Raw genomic sequence first — 27122 nt, forward strand, 5'->3', positions numbered from 1 at the left:
TCCTCTCTCCCCCTTCCTATCTCCTAATGCCGTCTTCCTCTTTCCTCCCTCCTCTCTCCCCACCCTATCTCCTAATTCCCCCTCCCTCCCTCTCTCCTCACTCCTTCTCTCTCCCCCTCCCTATCTCCTAATTCCCTCCCTCTCTCCTCCCTCCTTCTCTCTCCCCCTCCCTATCTCCTAATTCCCCCTCCCTCCCTCTCTCCTCACTCCTTCTCTCTCCCCCTCCCTATCTCCTAATTCCCTCCCTCTCTCCTCACTCCTTCTCTCTCCCCCTCCCTATCTCCTAATTCCCTCCCTCTCTCCTTCCTCCTTCTCTCTCCCCCTCCCTATCTCCTAATTCCCCCTCCCTCTCTCCTCCCTCCTTCTCTCTCCCCCTCCCTATCTCCTAATTCCCCCTCTCTCTCTCTCCCTCCTCTCTCTCCCTCCTCTCTCCCTCCCTATTTCCTAATTCCCCCTCCCTCTCTCCTAATTCCCCCTCCCTCTCTCCTCACTCCTTCTCTCTCCCCCTCCCTATCTTTTAATCCCCCCTTCCTCTCTCCTCCCTCCTTCTCTCTCCCCTTCCCTCTCTCCTCAAACCTCAGCCCCCTGCCCCTGAGACAGCTGACCAGACACTATACTTCCATCTGACCCCAGATGACCACTAGACTCTGTAGTGAGAACTGACGTCTGATCAAATACTGAATGTGACCCAAACTCTGAATGACCACTAGACTCTGTAGTGAGAACTGACGTCTGATCAAATACTGAATTTGACCCAAACTCTAGTTGCGAGTTCTGACTGGAGTCTGGATTTTGATTGGTCTCTGGGTTGGGTCTTGACTCAGAGTCAGGACTCTGATTGGTCTCTGCGGTTCTGTGTGTGTGCTGCTGATAGGACGAGCCCAGCTCCTTCCACTTCATGCGGTTGGCTGCTATCCCATCAACCATAGGCTTCAGCTTCACGTTTAGCTTCATCAGAGCCTAGAGGGGCGGCAGTGTGGGAGACTGACTTAGAAGAGGCTGCATCATAGACAGACATAGGCTCATTTCATGCAGGATGACTGAACAAAGGGATGAAATGAAGACATTTCAGAAGACATCACACTGTGAAAACATACAGGTCTGGACTAAACAAAAGTACTGTACATAGATTTTATTGCGTTGGATTTCTCCTTTAACTTGGTGTGTCAGTAACAAACAGACAAGGTGGGTTTAGAACAGGTGAGTCCGTTACCTGGTAGAGGGGCTTACAGATCCCATCTATCCACTCCAACTGCAGGGCGGGCAGCTCGTCTTTACGATTACGGTCAAAGATGGCCTGAAGAGAGAGACGGGGGCGGGGTCAGGAAGAGAAACTGCTGTTACACTATCCTCCACCATGAAAGGCACTCCTAATCACTTAACTAACTTTAGTCATTTCATCCCAACAGTTGAATATCAAAAGAAAGAACCTCCTACATCAAGGCTAAGTTTTGGGAACCCAGAGGGTGTTATAAAGATACTGAAGCTCAGCAGAAGGAAAGATAAAAGTCTACTTCCTAAATGCGGTGCAGACGAAACGTGCATCAATGGAGTTTGGACTCAAGTGAATCAAGGTCGTAGTGGATGGAGCGTTAATATCAAAGTTGATGATCTGACAATGAAGAGAAGTGTAGTGAAGGGAAGTTTATTTTGAAGGGAGGGGTAGTTGGAAGGGAAGTTGTACAATGAAGTCTAGTTTAACAGGAAGTGTAGTTTAACAGGAAGTGTAGTTTGAAGGGAAGTATAGTTTGAAAGGAAGTGTAGTTTTAAGGGAGGTGTTACAGTAGTACTGTATACTGCTTACCGCTGGAGTTAACTTGAGCTCAGACCTCTCCCTGTCACCTTGCTCGAAAAACTCACTGGTCACCAACTCCGCAACCTGCAGGGGGATTTCAAAGTGATGTCAATGATGTCAATGATGATCCTATGGACCCTAGTCAAAACTAGTACACTGTACAATGATTAGGGTGCCATTTGTGACACAGGAAGAAGTTTTGTAACGTTTCACCTGTTTGGAGATCTCCCAGGGGCGGGTCACTGCACCCAAGTCACATGCTGTCATTAGCATAGACCTGGTGATGACAGGGGTCAGAGGTTGTTCAGAACCAAACCAAGTCTCCACATAAGGAGGTTGTTGATCATTTTTCAATAGACAAGTAAGAAAGGTGGAAGGACCTGAGAAGTTCTCTGTGAGCCTCGTCTGTCCAGCTGAACTCTCCAGACAGAACACGGTCAAAGAACTTGCTCCTTCGCCTGTTTAGGAGCACAGATAGAGTCACAAAACAGATACAAGGAAAAGGAGGCAGGTTCAATGGCAAAGCAGATGGGAGGCAGCCTGAGTACCGGTCTGTTTATGTTATCAAGTATCTCTTCTACAACTGTATGTGGAAGTTGGAAGACTTACTGGAAGTGCAGGGTGAGGTCAGTGGAGAGGATGGCCTGTTTCAGCAGCTGCATCATACTACTGTACTCTTTGGAACACAGGTTGGCAAAGATATTATGACCCTGTTGGAAGACATGACAGAAATACATATTGTGATATTATGACCCTGTTGGAAGACATGACAGAAATACATATTGTGATATTATGACCCTGTTGGAAGAGATGACAGAAATACATATTGTTATATTATGACCCTGTTGGAAGACATGACAGAAATACATATTGTGATATTATGACCCTGTTGGAAGACATGACAGAAATACATATTATGATATTATAACCATGTTGGAAGACATGACAAAAATACATATTAATATTAAGAATCTATGACCCTGATGGAAGACATGAGCAAAATATATACACTGCTCAAAAAAATAAAGGGAACACTTAAACAACACAATGTAACTCCAAGTCAATCACACTTCTGTGAAATCAAACTGTCCACTTAGGAAGCAACACTGATTGACAATACATTTCACATGCTGTTGTGCAAATGGAATAGACAAAAGGTGGAAATTATAGGCAATTAGCAAGACACCCCCCAAAACAGGAGTGATTCTGCAGGTGGTGACCACAGACCACTTCTCAGTTCCTATGCTTCCTGGATGATGTTTTGGTCACTTTTGAATGCTGGCGGTGCTCTCACTCTAGTGGTAGCATGAGACGGAGTCTACAACCCACACAAGTGGCTCAGGTAGTGCAGCTCATCCAGGATGGCACATCAATGCGAACTGTGGCAAAAAGCTTTGCTGTGTCTGTCAGCGTAGTGTCCAGAGCATGCAGGCGCTACCAGGAGACAGGCCAGTACATCAGGAGACGTGGAGGAGGCCGTAGGAGGGCAACAACCCAGCAGCAGGACCGCTACCTCCGCCTTTGTGCAAGGAGGTGCACTGCCAGAGCCCTGCAAAATGACCTCCAGCAGGCCACAAATGTGCATGTGTCAGCATATGGTCTCACAAGGGGTCTGAGGATCTCATCTCGGTACCTAATGGCAGTCAGGCTACCTCTGGCGAGCCCATGGAGGGCTGTGCGGCCCCACAAAGAAATGCCACCCCACACCATGACTGACCCATCGCCAAACCGGTCATGCTGGAGGATGTTGCAGGCAGCAGAACATTCTCCACGGCGTCTCCAGACTCTTTCACGTCTGTCACATGTGCTCATGTGCTCAGTGTGAACCTGCTTTCATCTGTGAAGAGCACAGGGCGCCAGTGGCGAATTTGCCAATCTTGGTGTTCTCTGGCAAATGCCAAACGTCCTGCACGGTGTTGGGCTGTAAGCACAACCCCCACCTGTGGACGTCGGGCCCTCATACCACCCTCATGGAGTCTGTTCATGACCGTTTGAGCAGACACATGCACATTTGTGGCCTGCTGGAGGTCATTTTGCAGGGCGCTGGCAGTGCACCTCCTTGCACAAAGGCGGAGGTAGCGGTCCTGCTGCTGGGTTGTTGCCCTCCTACGGCCTCCTCCATGTCTCCTGATGTACTGGCCTGTCTCCTGGTAGCGTCTGCATGCTCTGGACACTACGTTGACAGACACAGCAAACCTTTTTGCCACAGTTCGCATTGATGTGCCATCCTGGATGAGCTGCACTACCTGAGCCACTTGTGTGGGTTGTAGACTCCGTCTCATGCTACCACTAGAGTGAGAGCACCGCCAGCATTCAAAAGTGACCAAAACATCAGCCAGGAAGCATAGGAACTGAGAAGTGGTCTGTGGTCACCACCTGCAGAATCACTCCTGTTTTGGGGGGTGTCTTGCTAATTGCCTATAATTTCCACCTTTTGTCGATTCCATTTGCACAACAGCATGTGAAATGTATTGTCAATCAGTGTTGCTTCCTAAGTGGACAGTTTGATTTCACAGAAGTGTGATTGACTTGGAGTTACATTGTGTTTTTAAGTGTTCCCTTTATTTTTTTGAGCAGTGTATTAAGATTTTATGACCCTGTTGAAAAAGATCTATTTTCAGGTAATAAATGGAAGCTGTTAAGTAAAGGTGATGGTAGCCAAGGTCACCTCACTCTGTAGGATCATGACTGCATGGTTGAAGTGATGATGCTCCAGAGTGGCTGATGTCCCATAGAGCAGGGCCAGAGCAGAGCCAGTCCTGTAGGAAGCAGCAGAGGAGGGACATTCAACTGACTGCACCAATTGACTGATTGATTGATTAACAGAGAAGATGGACGGACAGGCGGACGGACGGACGGACGTGCAGACTGACTGACTGATCAGACTAATATCTTCCTCATTTTTCTTTATTTTCCTTCGTTTTCCTTATTTCTCTTTGGGGCTCAGCCGAGGTGACTCACTTGGCCTGGAAGGCGTTGTTGGTGCCACGGTGGTCTAAGTCATGGCAGAGACAACCCACCATCAACGCCAGGGTCTCTGCATCCGACAGAACATCCTGGAAACCAGCCGTCTGCGGACACAGAGGCAACGGAAGTACGGAAACTGTCCAAGACATTACTTGTGTCCCAAATGGCACTCTATTCATTATATAGTGCACTACCCTTGTCCCGTCCCTGGTCAAAAGTGGGGAACAAAATAGGTAATTTGGGACAGAACCATTGTAATTGGTTAATCTTTATTTTAATTGCCTTGGTGGAGAAACAAATTGAGGAACAATGTGAACAAAACAGTTTGCCATGACAAAGGGGTTGATTGACTCAAGCCATTTCAGCCTTAAATGTTTTATTAATTTCAAAAGTTTCAAAAAACATAATTCCACATTGATATTATGGGATTTTGTGTGTAGGCAAGTGACACAAAATCTCAATTTAATAAATGTTTTAATTCAGGCTGTAACACAACAAAATGTGGAAAAATTCAAGGGGTGTGGATTCTTGATGAAGGCCCTTTTTTGAAGGTTCTATAAAGGTTTTAAATGGAACTTTTACAGTGCTGTAGAGAACCCTTTCCTAAGGTTCTACAAAGAACCATTAAAATATGGTTCTATATACAGTAGCACCAAAAAGGTTCCGCTATGGTTACAACCCTTTTCGTTGCTATTGAGAACGCTTTTTAATGGTTCTTTATAGAACCTTTATGGAGAATGGTTCTTTATAGAACCTTTATGGAGAATGGTTCTTTAAAGAACCTTTATGGAGAATGGTTCTTTAAAGAATCTTTATGGAGAATGGTTATTTTAAAGAATCTTTGTGGAGAATGGTTCTTTTTAAGAATCTTTATGGAGAATGGTTCTTTTAAAGAATCTTTGTCAATCTCAAAGGTTCTACAAATAACCTTTTGAAGAACCATACACTGTGTTTTATTCTGGTTAGTCATATTATGTTGTTAAAACTCCACAGGTGTCATTCTTGTGTTAACTGGTAGCTCTGGAAGGGCTGGGGTTCCTGAGGAGAGGATTCAGATCGTCTGACTCAGCAAACAGTTCTCAACAGACACAAGGTCTTACGTGAGTCTTTTACAAGACACTGTACTGGCCATATTCAGATCTGACATGTAATGATATCACACAATAAACTGGAATGACACTCTCACTCACGGCTGCACAAAAAGATTTTTGAGCAAACCACGCCCCTACATTTTTATTATCACTAAAAGATGAAAGAACCCTTTTCTGAACGGCAAAGAACCATTTAAGGGCTCAAAGGGAACTTTGACTCATTATGGTTCGGTTCCACATAGAACCATCAGCCTTACCAAAGAACCCTTGAGGAACCCTCTTTTCTAAATGTGTCCATAGAGCATGTTTTGTTGCGTTGACTCACTGTGATCATGAGGAACATGCACTGGCACACGTTGAAGGCATGCCTCCAGTTATGGTACGCCACCGTGCGATAGTTCTTCCTCACCGTCAACAGCCAGCGACACAGGACCTGAGAGGGAGGAGGACAGTCAGAAGGAATGAATGTTTGTTTTGCTGTTGTTCATGTCAGGTGTTACTGTAACATGTCACCAAGAAAGTTCATCAAAAACAAGATAAACAGGGTTGCAAAATTCTGGTACTCCCAAAATTCCCAGGTTTTACAGAAACCCCAGTTGGAAGATTCCCGGAGTCAGGACAGAATAACCAGGAAATCTGCTATAATCCAACCACGATTTCTGGAAAATTTAGGGATTTTGGAAAAGTTGCTGGATTTTTGCAACCCTGGAGAGAAATATTGTTGACCTCACTCACGTCATAGTCAATCTTAAACTTCTGGACGGCTCCGAGTTCCAGAAACATCCGGAGGGAGGCAGTGATCATGGCGTCGTTGTCCAATGAGAAATCGTTGAAGTGGAACTCTTCGATGCCCAGCTCACTGCTCAAAGGGATCTTAGCAGCCTGAGGGAGTAGAATGTCCGGGTGAATATTGAGCGTCCTAGCAGGTGAACAGGAAATAACAAACTCAAAGCCTCAGGTCCTCCAACCCCCACCTCCACCTCCACCCCTCACCAGTCCCTCCAGTCCCTCTTTATGATAGGTCCTCCGACCCCCACCTCCACACCTCACCAGTCCCTCTTCATGATAGTCCTGGGGTGTACTCATTAGTCTGACGTAACAAAACGTTTTGCAACCAAAATGAACGTTTCTATTGGACAAATTCAGGTAGATTCCTCCCTGTTTCATTCCGTTTTCTTCTGTTTGGTTCCTAGTGAATACACCCCTGGGAAAGTAACCAGGTGACTTCTACATGGACACATGTTTTGATTATTATCTTGTAGATTTTGTTGTTGTTATTCTTCTATTTCTTCTACATGTAATGTAATTCTCAGACATACCTTAAGTCTGTCCACCTCTACCTTGGAGCATGTGGCGTGGTAGGACAGCATCTGAGGGAGGAGAAAACATCCTCATTGACTCTCTCTCTCTCTCTTTATATCTCTTTATATATCTCTCTCTCTTTATCTCTCTCTCTCTTTATATATCTCTCTCTCTCTCTCTTTATATATCTCTCTCTTTATATCTCTCTCTCTTTATCTCTCTCTCTCTCTTTATCTGATTACTGCGCCTGTACATAACCCATCTACAATTTAGCCCAAACAACTACCTCTTTACCTACTGTATTTATTTATTAATTTATTTTGCTCCTTTGCACCCCATTATTTCTGTCTCTACTTTGCTCTTTCTTACAATGCAAACCAACCATTCCAGTGTTTTTTTTTAGTTTTTATTTTACTTGCTGTGTTGTACTCACTTCGCCTCCATGGCCTTTTTATATTTTTATTTATTTATACATATATCTGTTTGCCTTCACCTCCCTTATCTCACCTCACTTGCTCACATTGTATATAGACTTATTTTTTTTCACTGTATTATTGACTATATGTTTGTTTTTACTCCATGTGTAACTATGTGTTGTTGTATGTGTCGAACTGCTTTGCTTTATCTTGGCCAGGTCGCAATTGTAAATGAGAACGTGTTCTCAATTTGCCTACCTGGTTAAATAAAGGTTAAATAAAAATAAAAATAAAAATAAAATAAAAAATCTCTCTCTCTCTTTATATATCTCTCTCTTTATATCTCTCTCTCTCTTTATCTCTCTCTCTCTTTATATCGCTCTCTCTTTATATCTCTCTCTTTATATCTCTCTCTCTCTTTATATCTCTCATTATCTCCCTCTCTCTCTTTATATCTCTTTATATCTCTCTCTTTATATCTCTCTCTCTTTATATCTCTCTTTATCTCCCTCTCTCTCTTTATATCTCTTTATATCTCTCTCTCTTTATATCTCTCCCTCTCTCTCTCTTTATATCTCTCTTTATCTCCCTCTCTCTTTATATCTCTTTATATCTCTCTCTCGTTATATCTCTTTATATCTCTCTCTCTCTTTATATATCTCTCTCTCTCTCTTTATATCTCTCTCTTTATATTTCTCTCTCTCTCTCTCTCTCTCTCTCTCTCTCTCTCTCTCTTTCTCTCTCTCTCTCGCCTCATGAACCTCTCTGGCCCCCTGCAGGTGGGTGTGGGACATGCATGATGATATGGGATCTGGCACAAAGTAGTGCATTATATAGTGAATAGGGTGCCATTTGGGATGCACACATAGAAGCAATATTGTCTTGTTCACACTACTCATGACTGCATTTTTACAGTATTATCCTCTGCTGCCCGAGCCGATCCTCCACATTAATATTCAACAGGGTTCTGCTCTCCCACCATAAATATTTCAGTTATTTTCACTGTTTCCAAAGAGGGGATGCTGTCCAAAAAATATTGCACACTGCAAAAAATGTCTGTAAACTGTAAAAATGTCTGCACACTGTAAAAATACACTAGCATATAGTATATATAATATATCAATATATAGTATATTTAATATAATATACTAGTATATAGTATATATAATATATGGTATATATAATTTAATATACCAATATATAGTATATATAATACAATATACTAGTATATAGTAAATATAATATACTAATATATAGTGTATACATAACATAATATAATATACTAGTATATAGTAAATATAATATACTAGTATATAGTGTATACATAACATAATATACTAGTATGAAGTGTATACATAACATAATATAATATACTAGTATGAAGTATATACATAACATAATATAATATACTAGTATATCGCCTCTCATCAAGGCTGATATGTGTTTCAACCACATGACCTCCGCTGTTTCATAAAGCATTCTGAGGACCATACATACATTCAGACAGACAGACAGACAGTGGAGCACAAAGCCCAGCAACTAGACTGGCTAGATAACATTTTCATTTTACATTTACATTTCAGTCATTTACCAGACGCTCTTATCCAGAGCGACTTACAGTTAGTGCATTCATCTTAAGATAGCTAGGTGAGACAACCACATGTCTCAGTCATAGTAAGTACATTCATCTTCAGATAGCTAGGTGAGACAACCACATGTCTCAGTCATAGTAAGTACATTCATCTACAGATAGCTAGGTGAGACAACCACATATCTCAGTCATAGTAAGTGCATTCATCTTTAAGATAGCTAGGTGAGACAACCACATGTCTCAGTCATAGTAAGTACATTCATCTTAAGATAGCTAGGTGAGACAACCACATGTCATAGTAAGTACATTCATCTTTAAGATAGCTAGGTGAGACAACCACATATCTCAGTCATAGTAAGTACATTCATCTACAGATAGCTAGGTGAGACAACCACATGTCTCAGTCATAGTAAGTACATTCATCTTTAAGATAGCTAGGTGAGACAACCACATATCTCAGTCATAGTAAGTGCATTCATCTTAAGATAGCTAGGTGAGACAACCACATGTCTCAGTCATAGTAAGTGCATTCATCTTAAGATAGCTAGGTGAGACAACCACATATCTCAGTCATAGTCAGTACATTCATCTACAGATAGCTAGGTGAGACAACCACATATCTCAGTCATAGTAAGTACATTCATCTTAAGATAGCTAGGTGAGACAACCACATATCTCAGTCATAGTCAGTACATTCATCTTTAAGATAGCTAGGTGAGACAACCACATATCTCAGTCATAGTAAGTACATTCATCTACAGATAGCTAGGTGAGACAACCACATATCTCAGTCATAGTAAGTACATTCATCTACAGATAGCTAGGTGAGACAACCACATATCTCAGTCATAGTAAGTACATTCATCTACAGATAGCTAGGTGAGACAACCACATGTCTCAGTCATAGTAAGTACATTCATCTTAAGATAGCTAGGTGAGACAAACACATGTCTCAGTCATAGTAAGTACATTCATCTTTAAGATAGCTAGGTGAGACAACCACATATCTCAGTCATAGTAAGTACATTCATCTTTAAGATAGCTAGGTGAGACAACCACATATCTCAGTCATAGTAAGTACATTCATCTTCAGATAGCTAGGTGAGACAACCACACATCTCAGTCATAGTAAGTAAATTTTTTCTCAGTAGAATAGCTATCAGTAAAGTCAGAGCTAGTAGGGGGGAAGTCAAGTGCGAATGTTAGTTCACGAAAGGCACATATAAAAAATAATCCTCAACGCCTAGCGAGTGAAGGGAGAAGAGTACATGGTTCAGTCCCAAATGGCACCCTAAGCCCTTTATGGTGCACTACTTTTGACCATTTGGAACGCAGACTATCAATGCTCACATCCAGGGCCACAGACTGCTTGGCCCAGGTCTTCTTCACTTGGTTGTACATCATGGTGTTGTTGATCCCCAGCCCACAGAATATCACAAAGGCCTGTATGGAGACAGGGTAGAAAAACGTTTCTACCAATAAAACAGCTTTCTAATGAAGCAATAATGCACGAGGGGGTGTGGTATATGGCCAATATACCACGGCTAAGGGCTGTTAAATATGACACATCGCAGAGTGCCTGGATACAGCCCTTAGATGTGGTATATTGGCCATATATCACAAAGGGCGTCTTATTGCTATTATAAACTGGTTGCCAATGCAATTTGAGCAGTAAAAATAAACATTTTGTCATACCCATGGTATATGGTCTGATATTGCATGGCTGTCAGCCAATCAGCATTCAGGGCTCGAACCACCCAGTTTATAATATCTATTATACAACAGGTGGGTCTAATCCTGAATGCTGATTGGTTAAAACCGCATTCCAGCCAGTGTCTATTCCACAAGTTACCACCGGCTAAATCTATGACCTTGAAATGTCTATTTACTTTGTTCCATCTGACTGCTCAATCCATTGTGTCATCATACATATATAGATATAGATAGATAGAACCTGCTCAATCCACTGTGTCATCATAGATATAGATAGATAGAACTTGCTCAATCCACTCTCTTTATACATTTATAGATATAGATAGATAGAACCTGCTCAATCCACTGTCTCATCATACATATGTAGATATAGATAGATAGAACCTGCTCAATTCACTGTCTCATCATACATATGTAGATATAGATAGAACCTGCTCAATCCACTGTCTCATCATACATATATAGATATAGATAGATAGAACCTGCTCAATCCACTGTCTCATCATACATATATAGATATAGATAGATAGAACCTGCTCAATCCACTGTCTCTTCATACATTTATAGATATAGATAGATAGAACCTGCTCAATTCACTGTCTCATCATACATATATAGATATAGATAGATAGAACCTGCTCAATCCACTGTCTCTTCATACATTTATAGATATAGATAGATAGAACCTGCTCAATTCACTGTCTCATCATACATATGTAGATATAGATAGATAGAACCTGCTCAATCCACTGTCTCTTCATACATTTATAGATATAGATAGATAGAACCTGCTCAATTCACTGTCTCATCATACATATGTAGATATAGATAGATAGAACCTGCTCAATCCACTGTCTCATCATACATATATAGATATAGATAGATAGAACCTGCTCAATCCACTGTCTCATCATACATATATAGATATAGATAGATAGAACCTGCTCAATCCACTGTCTCTTCATACATTTATAGATATAGATAGATAGAACCTGCTCAATTCACTGTCTCATCATACATATATAGATATAGATAGATAGAACCTGCTCAATCCACTGTCTCTTCATACATTTATAGATATAGATAGATAGAACCTGCTCAATTCACTGTCTCATCATACATATGTAGATATAGATAGATAGAACCTGCTCAATCCACTGTCTCTTCATACATTTATAGATATAGATAGATAGAACCTGCTCAATTCACTGTCTCATCATACATATGTAGATATAGATAGATAGAACCTGCTCAATCCACTGTCTCATCATACATATATAGATATAGATAGATAGAACCTGCTCAATCCACTGTCTCATCATACATATATAGATATAGATAGATAGAACCTGCTCAATCCACTGTCTCTTCATACATTTATAGATATAGATAGATAGAACCTGCTCAATTCACTGTCTCATCATACATATATAGATATAGATAGATAGAACCTGCTCAATCCACTGTCTCTTCATACATTTATAGATATAGATAGATAGAACCTGCTCAATTCACTGTCTCATCATACATATGTAGATATAGATAGATAGAACCTGCTCAATCCACTGTCTCTTCATACATTTATAGATATAGATAGATAGAACCTGCTCAATTCACTGTCTCATCATACATATGTAGATATAGATAGATAGAACCTGCTCAATCCACTGTCTCATCATACATATGTAGATATAGATAGATAGAACCTGCTCAATCCACTGTCTCATCATACATATGTAGATATAGATAGATAGAACCTGCTCAATCCACTGTCTCATCATACATATGTAGATATAGATAGATAGAACCTGCTCAATCCACTGTCTCATCATACATATGTAGATATAGATAGATAGAACCTGCTCAATCCACTGTCTCATCATACATATGTAGATATAGATAGATAGAACCTGCTCAATTCACTGTCTCATCATACATATGTAGATATAGATAGAACCTGCTCAATCCACTGTCTCATCATACATATATAGATATAGATAGATAGAACCTGCTCAATCCACTGTCTCATCATACATATGTAGATATAGATAGATAGAACCTGCTCAATCTACTGTGTCATCATAAATATGTAGATATAGATAGATAGAACCTGCTCAATCCACTGTCTCATCATACATATGTAGATATAGATAGATAGAACCTGCTCAATCCACTGTCTCATCATACATATGTAGATATGATAGATAGAACCTGCTCAATCCACTGTCTCATCATACATATATAGATATAGATAGATAGAACCTGCTCAATCTACTGTGTCATCATAAATATGTAGATATAGATAGATAGAACCTGCTCAACCCACTGTCTCATCATAGATATATAGATAGAACCTCAGTGGAGAGGGAGCTTGCCTCAAACAGTCTTTGATCTGCATCATTGAACGTCCTCCTGTCCAGGCGATTTAGAATCTGGGCAACCCCTTAGAACAGTACAGAAAATACATCAATATTTGTAATCATTGAACAGGTGGAATAGCAGAAAGATGAAAAGACCGAGTGGTTTTCAAGTGACAGTGGAAGGCTGAACAGACTGGTGAACCCACCTATTATCTGATGAGTCCGGTTCCAGATGGGGACACACAGTACTGATCTGATGTGGAATCCTGAGGCTTGATCTGCCTGGGGAGTACGGAGAGGAATGTTACTGTGTGTGCATGCCCACGCGTCTGTGTGTGTGTGTGTGTGTGTGTGTGTGTGTGTGTGTGTGTGTGTGTGTGTGTGTGTGTGTGTGTGTGTGTGTGTGTGTGTGTGTGTGTGTGTGTGTGTGTCTTTTAATTGAATCACTCTTTTGTTGCTGAGAATGTTCCTGCACAGAAGGAAATGCAAACCTGCAGTGTATTAAACGTTTAAAAAAAGCATTTAAAGTTTGTAATTTCCGCTTTAAAATATCAGGATTGTCACGAACAGAAAATGTATCAACCACTACAAAACATTTGCATGAATCATAATCAACATAATAATTCACATTTCCTGTTTCTGCAGGATTATTTTCCTGCTGTAGTAAACTGGCTCAAATTAAGATCCTACATCTGTACGTGCGTGCCTGTGTGTGCGTGTGTGTGTGTGTCCAAATGTGTGTGTGTGTGTGTATTTGCGTGTTTTCATTGTGAGTGATTGGTGCCACACCTCAGCATCAAAGCGGGGGTCCTGACAGACGTCGCTGATGTTGACAGGCAGTCCTGTGGACGCCACCAGCTCAGCAATGCTGTTATTGATCAGCCAATCAGAGCAGGACAGCTTCTCCATGCTGACTTTGTCAAAGAGACACACACGCTCAAGAAATGCCAAATACATGGATTGGCGATACAGACGGATGTCAGTCCTTCCTATCAATTGTTATGTATAATTATTAAAATATCTTCTCCCAAGCAGTGAAGACTTCACCTGATGTCACGGTCCATGTTGCACAGGGGAGACATGAGCTCAAAGGTCTTTGAGAACTTTACCACCTGCATAAAATACACACAATTGGAGGAGGAAGAATTAGAGAGGGGAAAATCGGAAAGGGGAGAATTGGAGAGGGGAGAATTGGAGAGGGGGGAATTGGAGAGGGGGGAATTGGAGAGGGGGGAATTGGAGAGAGGGGAATTGGAGAGGGGGGAATTGGAGAGGGGAGAATTGGAGAGAGGGGAATTTGAGAAGGAATAATTGGAGAAGGAAGAATTGGAGAGAGGGGAGAATTGGAGAGAGGGTGAATTGGAGAGTGAAGTATTGGAGAGTGAAGTATTGGAGAGGGAAGTATTGGAGAGGGAAGTATTGGAGAGGGAAGTATTGGAGAGGGAAGTATTGGAGAGGGAAGTATTGGAGAGGGAAGTATTGGAGAGGGAAGTATTGGAGAGGGAAGTATTGGAGAAGGAAGTATTGGAAAAGGAAGTATTGGAGAGGGAAGTATTGGATAGGGAAGTATTGGAGAGGGAAGTATTGGAGAGGGAAAACAGAAGGAAAGAGAAATTAAGAACATAAAGGAGGAGAGAAGAGCTGAGCTCTCACAAGTGAGTTTAATGTTTACGACACATTCATGGCAGAGGAGAGGAGAGAAAGAGAGAAATGAGAGAAGGAGGGGGAGAGGAGCCAGGGAGAAGAAAGCAGAGGGGGGAGGAGAGGAGCCGGGGAGAGGGAAGCAGAGGAGAAGAGGGGAGAGGAGTCGAAGAGAAGGAAGCAGAGGAAAAGAGGGGAGAGGAGCCAGGGAGAAGGAAGCAGAGGAGAAGAGGGGAGAGGAGCCGGGGGGAGGGAAGCAGAGGAGAAGAGGGGAGAGGAGCCGGGGAGAGGGAAGCAGAGGAGAAGAGGGGAGAGGAGCCGGGGAGAGGGAAGCAGAGGAGAAGAGGGGAGAGGAGCCAGGGAGATGGAAGCAGAGGAGAAGAGGGGAGAGGCCAGAGGAGAAGAGCGGAGAGGAGCCGGGGAGAGGGAAGCAGAGGAGAAGAGGGGAGAGGAGCCGGGGAGAGGGAAGCAGAGGAGAAGAGAGGAGAGGTCAGTCTCACAGGTGAGTGTATGTCCTCCAACAGCAACACAGAGCAGCGTTCACACTGCAGCAGGGTCACAGCTCTCTGCATGATCTTCCTCACTATCTTCTCCAGGTCTGTCTGTTCCTCAAACAGGTCATTCACCACCTCTAGCAGAGCCTGGAGGAGCACAACAACAACACTGACCACTCTCTCTATTTGTGTAAGAAATGGAGAGAGAGAGAGAAAGAGAGAGAGAGAGCGTGTGGAGAACGGTGTAGTGTACAACTCCTCAGAGGGTAAACAGTTTAGCTTGTGATTGTTGTAAGACAACATGTTTCCCCATGTGTTGTTGTGAACAGTAGATTCAATGGATACAGTAAACTGTTTGTCCCTTTAAATGCAATAAGACATCTAAATGATGGCTTACATAATCAGTACTAATCATCTTGTTCATGGTTGGAAGTCAAAATCAACATAAATTGAGAGACAGACAGGCTATGTGAGAGACAGACAGGCTATGTGAGAGACAGACAGGCTATGTGAGAGACAGACAGGCTATGTGAGAGACAGACAGGCTATGTGAGAGACAGACAGGCTATCCACTCTTAGAAAAAAAAGGTGCTATGTAGAACCTAAATGGGTTCTTTGGCTGTTCCCATAGGAGAACCCTTTGAAGAACCCTTTTGGGTTCCATGTAGAACCCTTTCCACAGAGAGTTATACATGGAACCCAAAAGGGTTATCCTATGGGGGCAGCCAGAGATCCCTTTTGGAACCCTTTTTCTAAGAGTATATGAGTCAACTCACTCTGCTCCTCTCGTACTCCTTCCGAGACTCTGAAAACAACTTGGCATTGGAGATGGATATTCCGCAGAACGGTAGATACATCTGCAGCACCTGATGGGGGGAAAGTAGAGGAGAAGATAGAAATAGTTATAGTTCTGAGGCTAAATGATAAACAGGAAAAACAACATCTATAATTCAGTGGTTGGAGTCTGATCTCAACTTTACTGTGTTCTTTCTGAACAGCCGAGTCACAAAATCCATCAGTGGGATTTAACAAACTTTTTTGGGCCGTCAAGCGTATCTGTGTATGCGTGTGTGTATGCGTGTGTGTATGCGTATCTGTGCATGCGTATCTGTGTATGCGTATCTCTGCGTGCGTATCTCTGCGTGCGTGTGTGTATGTGTGTGTGTATGCGTGTGTGTATGTGTGTGTGTATGTGTGTGTATGCGCGTGTGTGTATGCGTATCTGTGCATGCGTGCGTGTGTGTATGTGTGTGTGTGTGTATGCGTGTGTGTATGCGTGTGTGCATGCGTGTGTGTATGAGTGTGTGTATGCGCGTGTGTATGCGTGTGTGTATGCGTGTGTGCATGCGTGTGTGTATGAGTGTGTGCATGCGTGTGTGTATGAGTGTGTGCATGCGTGTGTGCATGCGTGTGTGTATGCGTGTGTGCATGCGTGTGTGTATGCGTGTGTGTATGCGTGTGTGTATGTGTGTGTGTATGCGTGTGTGCATGCGTGTGTGTATGCGTGTGTGTATGTGTGTGTGTATGCGTGTGTGTATGCGTGTGTGTATGCGTGTGTGCATGCGTGTGTGTATGCGTGTGTGTATGCGGGTGTGTATGCGTGTGTGTATGCGGGTGTGTATGCGTGTGTTTTGGTGGCTAGTTTACCATTGATAACGTTCTTCTTTTCTTCAACGTCTATTAACACACCTGGCTGCTTTCCTCTTAATGGAGTATTGATTTGGTAAATGAATGACTCAGGTATTAAGTAGGTATTCTGAATGTGCTAGACAACAAACAGTCACTTACGTAAGATTGAGTCTTTTTTAATTGGTTTTCTGTTAAGCAGACTGTCGGCCGTTCAACGACAGCCGTGGGGTACCGCCTAGACCTATTTTCCAACACACACTGAACCTACGTCTCAACCCAACTCTTTGATATGTGCTGCCATTTCTCTCAAAGACTAGGTTCAAACAGATTAGCAAATAGCATGCATCACAGATAGCATGCATCACAAATAGCATGCATCACAAATAGCATGCATCTAAAATAGCATGCATCACAGATAGCATGCATCACAAATAGCATGCATCACAGATAGCATGCATCACAGATAGCATGCATCACAGATAGCATGTATCACAAATAGCATGCATCACAGATAGCATGCATCACAAATAGCATGCATCTAAAATAGCATGCATCACAAATAGCATGCATCCCAGATAGCATGCATCACAAATGGCATGCATCACAGATAGCATGCATCTAAAATAGCATGCATCATAAATAGCATGCATCCCAGATAGCATGCATCACAAATAGCATGCATCACAAATAGCATGCATCTAAAATAGCATGCATCACAGATAGCATGCATCACAGATAGCATGCATCACAAATAGCATGCATCTAAAATAGCATGCATCACAGATAGCATGCATCACAAATGGCATGCATCACAGATAGCATGCATCACAGATAGCATGCGCCACAGATAGCATGCATCACAGAGAGCATGCATCACAGAGAGCATGCATCACAGATAGCATGCATCACAAATAGCATGCATCACAGATAGCATGCATCTAAAATAGCATGCATCACAGATAGCATGCATCACAAATGGCATGCATCACAGATAGCATGCATCTAAAATAGCATGCATCACAAATAGCATGCATCCCAGATAGCATGCATCACAGATAGCATGCATCACAGAGAGCATGCATCACAGAGAGCATGCATCACAGATAGCATGCATCACAAATAGCAGGCGTCACAGATAGCATGCGTCACAGATAGCATGCATCACAGATAGCATGCATCACAGAGAGCATGCATCACAGATAGCATGCATCACAGATAGCATGCATCACAGATAGCATGCATCACAAATAGCAGGCGTCACAGATAGCATGCGTCACAGATAGCATGCATCACAGATAGCATGCATCACAGAGAGCATGCATCACAGATAGCATGCATCACAGATAGCATGCATCACAGAGAGCATGCATCACAGAGAGCATGCATCACAGATAGCATGCATCACAAATAGCAGGCGTCACAGATAGCATGCGTCACAGATAGCATGCGTCACAGATAGCATGCATCACAGATAGCATGCATCACAGATAGCATGCGTCACAGATAGCATGCATCACAAATAGCATGCATCACAGATAGCATGCATCACAAATAGCATGCATCACAGATAGCATGCGTCACAGATAGCATGCATCACAAATAGCATGCATCACAGATAGCATGCATCACATATAGCATGCATCACAAATAGCATGCATCACAGATAGCATGCACCACAAATAGCATGCGTCACAGATAGCATGCATCACAAATAGCAAGCATCACAGATAGCATGCATCACAGATAGCATGCATCACAAATAGCATGCATCACAGATAGCATGCATCACAAATAGCATGCATCACAAATAGCATGCATCACAGATAGCATGCATCACAGATAGCATGCATCACAGATAGCATGCATCACAAATAGCATGCATCACAGATAGCATGTATCACAAATAGCATGCATCACAGATAGCATGCATCTGTGAAAATTATTTTAACAACGGGTTGCCAAGAATTGCATGTCTTCATATAAATTAGTCTGTATCTATCACTCTTCTGAATATCTAATGCATAAAGTGTTGAAAAAGAGTTGACGGTCTTGTTTAACTAAATCCTGCCACCTGGTGGGCATTAAGGAGGACTTCGCGGCTAATCCCAAATGCATCCCTGTTCCTTACTCACACCATTCCCTACGTAGGGCCCATAGAGTCCTGGTCTAAAGTAGTGCACCATGTAGGGAATAGGGTGCCATTCCCTATGTAGGGCCCATAGAGTCCTGGTCTAAAGTAGTGCACCATGTAGGGAATAGGGTGCCATTCCCTACGTAGGGCCCATAGAGTCCTGGTTTAAAGTAGTGCACCATGTAGGGAATAGGGTGCCATTCCCTACGTAGGGCCCATAGAGTCCTGGTTTAAAGTAGTGCACCATGTAGGGAATAGGGTGCCATTCCCTACGTAGGGCCCATAGAGTCCTGGTTTAAAGTAGTGCACCATGTAGGGAATAGGGTGCCATTCCCTATGTAGGGCCCATAGAGTCCTGGTCTAAAGTAGTGCACCATGTAGGGAATAGGGTGCCATTCCCTACGTAGGGCCCATAGAGTCCTGGTTTAAAGTAGAGCACCATGTAGGGAATAGGGTGCCATTCCCTATGTAGGGCCGATAGAGTCCTGGTCTAAAGTAGTGCACCATGTAGGGAATAGGGTGCCATTCCCTACGTAGGGCCCATAGAGTCCTGGTCTAAAGTAGTGCACCATGTAGGGAATAGGGTGCCATTCCCTACGTAGGGCCCATAGAGTCCTGGTCTAAAGTAGTGCATCATGTAGGGAATAGGGTGCCATTCCCTACGTAGGGCCCATAGAGTCCTGGTCTAAAGTAGTGCATCATGTAGGGAATAGGGTGCCAATTCCCTACGTAGGGCCCATAGAGTCCTGGTCTAAAGTAGTGCATCATGTAGGGAATAGGGTGCCATTTAGGATGTCAAAACAAAAATCAACTAGCCACTAAGAGAGAAAAAACGAATTCACAGGAAATGGTTGAACAGGACCAATATGTGAACAAATATGTACATTGGTGAAAGCCCTATAGCTGTAACATCTGTATTGGGGTTAGTAGTGAAAGCCCTACAGCTGTATTGGGGTTAGTAGTGAAAGCCCTACAGCTGTAACATCTGTATTTGGGTTAGAAGTGAAAGCCCTACAGCTGTAACATCTGTATTGGGGTTAGTAGTGAAAGCCCTATAGCTGTAACATATGTATTGGGGTTAGTAGTGAAAGCCCTACAGCTGTAACATCTGTATTGGGGTTAGTAGTGAAAGCCCTACAGCTGTAACATCTGTATTGGGGTTAGTAGTGAAAGCCCTATAGCTGTAACATCTGTATTGGGGTTAGTAGTGAAAGCCCTACAGCTGTAACATCTGTATTGGGGTTAGTAGTGAAAGCCCTATAGCTGTAACATCTGTATTGGGGTTAGTAGTGAAAGCCCTACAGCTGTAACATCTGTATTGGGGTTAGTAGTGAAAGCCCTATAGCTGTAACATCTGTATTGGGGTTAGTAGTGAAAGCCCTACAGCTGTAACATCTGTATTGGGGTTAGTAGTGAAAGCCCTATAGCTGTAACATCTGTATTGGGGTTAGTAGTGAAAGCCCTACAGCTGTAACATCTGCATTGGGGTTAGTAGTGAAAGCCCTATAGCTGTAACATCTGTATTGGGGTTAGTAGTGAAAGCCCTATAGCTGTAACATCTGTATTGGGGTTAGTAGTGAAAGCCCTATAGCTGTAACATCTGTATTGGGGTTAGTAGTGAAAGCCCTATAGCTGTAACATCTGTATTGGGGTTAGTAGTGAAAGCCCTACAGCTGTAACATCTGTATTGGGGTTAGTAGTGAAGCCCTATAGCTGTAACATCTGTATTGGGGTTAGTAGTGAAAGCCCTACAGCTGTAACATCTGTATTGGGGTTAGTAGTGAAAGCCCTACAGCTGTAACATCTGTATTGGGGTTAGTTCTTATTGGATATTCCTGTATGTGAAATAATAAGGTCAAGGTATATTCCAGGTTTAAAAAAAAGCTTGATTCTGAGACAGTAACACTGATTTCCCATTGGTGGAGATAATGGACTTGTTGTCAATGACAATAATGAATTCTCATTGTACAGGAACTTTAGTTTTACCACTCTTCTATTGGTCCATGAAGCCAGACAAGCTCAATCAAGCCCAGCTAAAGGATTTGAAATGATTTCTAATAGTATTGTGAACTCAGGTGTGCTGTGGAATGACCTTCTCGTCGTCCTCAGTAAAAGGTGTTCCGATTGGGTTCTTGTTGATGGCCTGCACAACCCCGATGACCTCTCCATCACTGTTACAGATGGTCATACACAGGATGGACTGGGTCTTATAGCCGGTCAGCTTGTCTATCTCGTCACTGAACCGATGGTCCTACAGGAGGAGACATAGAGGAGATGAAATGTCACAAATACTCTACACACACACACACACACACACACACACACACACACACACACACACACACACACACACATGTAGCCTACAGCACTACAGTGCACTGTGTTAATGTAGCCTACAGCACTGCAGCGCACTGTGTTAATGTAGCCTACAGCACTGCAGTGCACTGTGTTAATGTAGCCCACAGCACTGCAGCGAGAGCCACATGGTATTCTTATGTTTTTTTATTTATTTTTATTTCACCTTTATTTAACCAGGTAGGCAAGTTGAGAACAAGTTCTCATTTACAATTGCGACCTGGCCAATATAAAGCAAAGCAATTCGACACATACAACAACACAGAGTTACACATGGAGTAAAACAAACATACAGTCAATAATACAGTAGAAAAATAAGTCTATATACAATGTGAGCAAATGAGGTTAGATAAGGGAGGTAAAGGCAACAAAAAAAGGCCATGGTGACGAAGTAAATACAATATAGCAAGTAAAACACTGGAATGGTAGATTTGCAGTGGAAGAATGTGCAAAGTAGAGATAGAAATAATGTGCAGTGCACCAGAGACCTACAGGTAACTGCCAAAATAATGGAAAACCCAACATAAAGTGTCTTAATAGGGCGTTGGGCCACCAAGAGTCAGTACCTGGAACTATTGGAGGGCGTTGGGCCTCCACGAGTCAGTACCTGGAACTATTGAAGTGCGTTGGGCCACCACGAGTCAGTACCTGGAACTATTGGAGGGCTTTGGGCCTCCACGAGTCAGTAACTGGAACTATTGGAGGGCTTTGGGCCTCCACGAGTCAGTACCTGGAACTATTGGAGGGCTTTGGGCCTCCACGACTCAGTACCTGGAACTATTGGAGGGCTTTGGGCCTCCACGAATCAGTACCTGGAACTATTGGAGGGTGTTGGGCCTCCACGAGTCAGTACCTGGAACTATTGGAGGGCGTTGGGCCTCCACGAGTCAGTACCTGGAACTATTGGAGGGCGTTGGGCCTCCACGAGTCAGTACCTGGAACTATTGGAGGGCGTTGGCAACCACGAGTCAGTACCTGGAACTATTGGAGGGCTTTGGGCCACCACGAGTCAGTACCTGGAACTATTGGAGGGCTTTGGGCCTCCACGAGTCAGTACCTGGAACTATTGGAGGGCTTTGGGCCTCCACGAGTCAGTACCTGGAACTATTGGAGGGCGTTGGCCACCACGAGTCAGTACCTGGAACTATTGGAGGGCGTTGGGCCTCCACGAGTCAGTACCTGGAACTATTGGAGGGCTTTGGGCCTCCACGAGTCAGTACCTGGAACTATTGGAGGGCGTTGGCCACCACGAGTCAGTACCTGGAACTATTGGAGGGCTGTGGGCAAGTAACTGAAAGGTGGCTGGTTCAAATACCCGAGCCAACAAGGTGAAATTGATGTGCCTCTGTAACGGATGTGAAATGGCTAGCTAGTTAGCGGGTACGCGCTAGTAGCATTTCAATCAGTTACGTCACTTGCTCTGAGACTTAAGTAGTGTTGCCCCTTGCTTTGCAAGGGCCGTGGCCTTTGTGGAGCGATGGGTAACGATGCTTCGTGGGCGACCGTCGTTGATGTGTGCAGAGGGTCCCTGGTTCGCGCCCGTGTCGGGGCGAGGGGACGGTAAAAAGTTATACTGTTACATTGATGCTGTTGACCCGGATCACTGGTTGCTGCGGAAAAGGAGGAGGTTGAAAGGGGGGTGAGTGTAACGGATGTGAAATGGCTAGCTAGTTAGCGGGTACGCGCTAGTAGCATTTCAATCAGTTACGTCACTTGCTCTGAGACTTAAGTAGTGTTGCCCCTTGCTTTGCAAGGGCCGTGGCCTTTGTGGAGCGATGGGTAACGATGCTTCGTGGGCGACCGTCGTTGATGTGTGCAGAGGGTCCCTGGTTCGCGCCCGTGTCGGGGCGAGGGGACGGTTTAAAGTTATACTGTTACACCTCTGAACAAGGCAGTTAACCCACTGTTCATAGGCCGTCATTGAAAATAAGAATATGCTCTTAACTGAATTGCCTAGTTTAAAAAATGTAATAATTGCTGACCCTGTAAAGCAACACATTTCATTGCACCTATCCAGGTGTATGTGACAATACAACATTATTTAAAAATATATATATTCTTCCACAAAAAATCCATAATTTGGAGTTCCATAATTTGATAGTGGTGGAAAACGCCGTCTCAGGCGCCGCTCCAGAATCTCCCATAAGTGTTCAATTGGGTTGAGATCTGGTGACTGAGACACACCCTTTAAACCCCCTATGCTCCTTTGAGACCCCTCTTTCAAAGTCACTGAGATATCTTCTTCTAGCCATAGTAGCCAAAATAATGGGCAATCGGGCATTTTTATACATGACCCTAAGCATGATGGGATGTGAAATGCTTAATTAACTCAGCAACCACACCTGGTGTCTATATACATGAATCTCTCATTTACTCAAGTGTTTCCTTTATTTTGGCAGTTACCTGCACACCTTATTGCTCTAATACAAATGTTTATCCCAAATGTGACCCTATTGCCCAACTAGTGCACTACTTTTAACCAAGGCCTGCACTATTTTTTCAAAAGTAGTGCACTATGGAGGGAATAGGGTGCCATTTGGGACGACACATGTAAAATAAATTGGTCCACTGGATTCCAGGACTGGGCTTAACATCTCTCAAAATCACACGATGCTGCTCTATTCCTGCTAGCCTGTTGTCTATTGCCAGTAGCCCAGGTCCCACGAGACCAACGTCAACATGTTGCCTCTGCCTCGCTAGGCGCCCATGGCCATGATATAATGATGTATAGCGCGCGACTGGTGGATGGGACTGCGGAGATGGTGAGAGATGGAGCTTGCAGTCTTGCCGTGAATGAAATGGCCATGGTTTTCATATCCCTGTCTATGGAGGAAACGATGGTGGATGGGCAGTATTTTTGTTAATGTAATTGTAATAATTACACATCATTTTTTGCTCCAATTGTTGTCATGGTGATAATGTGTGAATGACAGCATAACACGGAGGTGTCCTGATCGGGAAGGATGTACAGCGTCTTCAGAAACTATTCACACACCCCTTTACTTTGTCCCCAAAAAATGTAGCCTGCATTTAAAATGGATTAAATGTAGATATTTTTGTCACTGGCCTACACACGATACCCCATAATGTCAAAGAGGAATTATGATTTTCAAGACCTTAAGAATAAGCAGAAGAAAATCAGGATAACTGGAGTTACCAAGTCAATTCATGATGTTCTCTGGAGCAGACGGCTGTTCAGGTTCTGGAGAGAGAGAGAGACTGAAAGCATGTCGTTTCACTTTTGTTTCTTCCACTTTGACATTACAGAGTATTTTGTGTAGATCGTATCCATAGAGGTTTCACACAATTTTAATGTCATGGTATTTCGATTCTATATCCCAATAATAGCATTGAATCAAAATAAAATATTATAATTTTGCATTTGGGGTTTGCAGTGTGATAGGTCTAATTTAGGAAACCTGGTGTTTCCAAATGGATAATGTTTACCTCATATGCGTTGGGTATGTTTACAGTCTCCCCATGCTCTGCCACGTATCCGATAATGCCCTTTCCCCACGGCACCTGCACCTCGTTAGAGTTCAGAGTGCTCGAAGAGGGTCGCACAGTGGTGCCTAGGTGCACGTCGAATAACTTAGACACGAGCGTTTTCTTGTGAGAGGGTCCCTCAACTAGGAACAGCGAGCACCTATCCGCATCCACCAGGATACACACATTGATTAGGATCTTATAACTCAGGTTGGTCATGTCCAGGTCATTGGACACATCTTTCACCAACTCAAGGAAGAACTCCCTCTCGTTGGTTTCCTTCAGTCTGTATTTGTAGTCGATGGCACTGGAAGCGTACTGGGGCACATTGACCCTGGATTCGAGAAGGGCGCTCAGAATGTGCCCGGTTGTTGGCGGCAAAGAACTAGCTTTGCGCAGTAACGCGCGGCGTCTCATGCTGGACTGGGAATCATCGTGTTCCCTGTGACTGGCGTGCTCGTCGTAGGTTCTGTGCGCGGTGGTGGCTTTGGACCGGGCGAAGTTCCGTCGGAGCTCCATGTGGGAGGAGCGGCGCCGGAGACCGTCAGGGTTAATCGGCCAGAGGGGGTCCCTGGGCACTCCGCCACCCTTTTCCTCGGCAAGGGAGACTTTGGACGGCTGTTGGTCCTTCAACCACCTGCTCACCGTATCGCATTTTCCTTTACGCACGACATACTCCTCAAAGAGGTCCGGGTGGCAGTCCAAAAACGCTTCCACATCAGAGAAGTCAAAAGTAGTCATCGGGGGAAAAAATAAAAGCTAAATAATATCAGGATAACAGGAGATATCGAGTCAATTCATGAGGTGCTCTGGAGCAGCAGTTGTTCCGGTTCTGTAGAGAGAGAGGGGATGCCGTTTCAGCTCTTCATTTACTACCTGCTGCTTTAAAACAATCTGTCGTCCTCTTCTTCTATGGAATGCTGCGAGCAGAGATGTTCAGCTAGAGAATTAAATAAATGATGAATAAATGATGTTTACTTATTGAGATCAAATTGATGACGCCGAGTGTAGCAAGATGAGAGGCTTTGTGCCAGTCAGCTGAGACTACAGCACCAGATGCCTTGGTGGTTCTAAAGATTATACAATGCAGATCAGGAGGAAAGCACTGTCCGCTTGCCTGTAGCAGTAGAAGTTCTCTTTCTTTATTTGCCAGGGACACTTGAAATAGCACCATATTCCATATTTAGTGCACTGCTTTTTGCCAAGGCCTATGATGAGTGAATAGGGTGTCATTTCAGACACGGGCTCTCTCTTTTTCAGGGCTCCAATTTAAAATGAATGAGAATATTAAATTACATTCCCTTTGAATCATTTTAGAGTGACTGCAGCCAAATATATTACATGTGTGTGTGTGTGTGTGTGTGTGTGTGTGTGTGTGTGTGTGTGTGTGTGTGTGTGTGTGTGTGTGTGTGTGTGTGTGTGTGTGTGTGTGTGTGTGTGTGTGTGTGTGTGTGTGTGTGTGTGTGTGTGTGTGTGTGTGTGTGTGTGTGTGGAAAAGAACAGAGAGAGAGATAGAGAGGGAGAAAAAGAAGAGAGAACATTAATATTCATGTCCAAGTTCTCCTTTGTAGACACACACTAGCCAGCCCAGCACACCTTGAGAAGCCAATTACCACTTTATACAGCACATAAATAATCCTCCCTCTGCTCTCAGATATGGAACACCAACTTTATGGAGCACAATTCGTTATTTACAATGTGATCTACTGTTAATATGCACATTTTAATGACATTATTAAAACACTATGCTTGCGTCTAAAATGGCACCCTATTCCCTATAAAGTGCACTACATTGGACCATCCTCATAGGCTCTGGTAAAAAGTAGTGCAATATATGGTGAATAGCGTGCCATTTGAGACTCCCATCCTTCTGGATAAACAACAATAGTTGATAATATGCAACAGAAAAAGCTGAGTGGTAGGACTAATAGTAATGATGGTGATGACTAAAGGCTGAGTGGTAGGACTAATAGTAATGATGGTGATGACTAAAGGCTGAGTGGTAGGACTAATAGTAATGATGGTGATGACTAAAGGCTGAGTGGTAGGACTAACAGTAATGATGGTGATGACTAAAGGCTGAGTGGTAGGACTAATAGTAATGATGGTGATGACTAAAGGCTGAGTGGTAGGACTAACAGTAATGATGGT

The 27122-nt window shown here is 43.3% G+C and overlaps 1 protein-coding gene across 3 annotated transcripts; it reads right to left on the reverse strand.

The window, feature by feature from the left end:
• Window positions 1–547: 547 nt before the first annotated feature.
• Window positions 548–26162, reverse strand: LOC129837673 (dual 3',5'-cyclic-AMP and -GMP phosphodiesterase 11A-like). 3 transcript variants are annotated; one of them, XM_055904022.1, is made up of 20 exons: window positions 24933–26162; window positions 21223–21381; window positions 16147–16236; window positions 15377–15517; window positions 14283–14347; window positions 14025–14145; window positions 13442–13517; window positions 13251–13318; window positions 10513–10605; window positions 7173–7223; window positions 6589–6735; window positions 6179–6286; window positions 4757–4866; window positions 4464–4554; window positions 2405–2505; window positions 2176–2253; window positions 2009–2072; window positions 1805–1879; window positions 1214–1297; window positions 548–960 (listed from the first exon to the last, which is right to left on the reverse strand). In XM_055904022.1, exons 1-20 carry the CDS (start codon window positions 25710–25712, stop codon window positions 571–573), a joined length of 2892 nt encoding a protein of 963 aa, XP_055759997.1. In that variant the 5' UTR covers window positions 25713–26162; the 3' UTR covers window positions 548–570. The 3 variants fall into 3 exon arrangements, with proteins under 3 accessions (XP_055759997.1, XP_055759998.1, XP_055759999.1); XM_055904023.1 differs by lacking the exons at window positions 21223–21381; window positions 24933–26162 and adding an exon at window positions 17018–17373; XM_055904024.1 differs by lacking the exons at window positions 15377–15517; window positions 16147–16236; window positions 21223–21381; window positions 24933–26162 and having other exon boundaries at window positions 14025–14149; window positions 14283–15358.
• Window positions 26163–27122: the final 960 nt, after the last annotated feature.

The sequence above is a fragment of the Salvelinus fontinalis genome, chromosome 38, assembly GCF_029448725.1.
Source record: "Salvelinus fontinalis isolate EN_2023a chromosome 38, ASM2944872v1, whole genome shotgun sequence".
Taxonomy (NCBI): domain Eukaryota; kingdom Metazoa; phylum Chordata; class Actinopteri; order Salmoniformes; family Salmonidae; genus Salvelinus; species Salvelinus fontinalis.

Coding starts and splice junctions, on each gene's coding strand:
- LOC129837673 (XM_055904022.1), bottom strand. CDS start 25,712: ATGACTACTTTTGACTTCTCTGATGTGGAAGCGTTTTTGGACTGCCAC. Junction 4,867..6,178: donor GCATGTTCCTCATGATCACA/GTGAGTCAACGC, acceptor CTGTGTCCGCAG/ACGGCTGGTTTCCAGGATGT. Junction 2,506..4,463: donor TCATGATCCTACAGAGTGAG/GTGACCTTGGCT, acceptor GTCTTCCAACAG/GGTCATAATATCTTTGCCAA.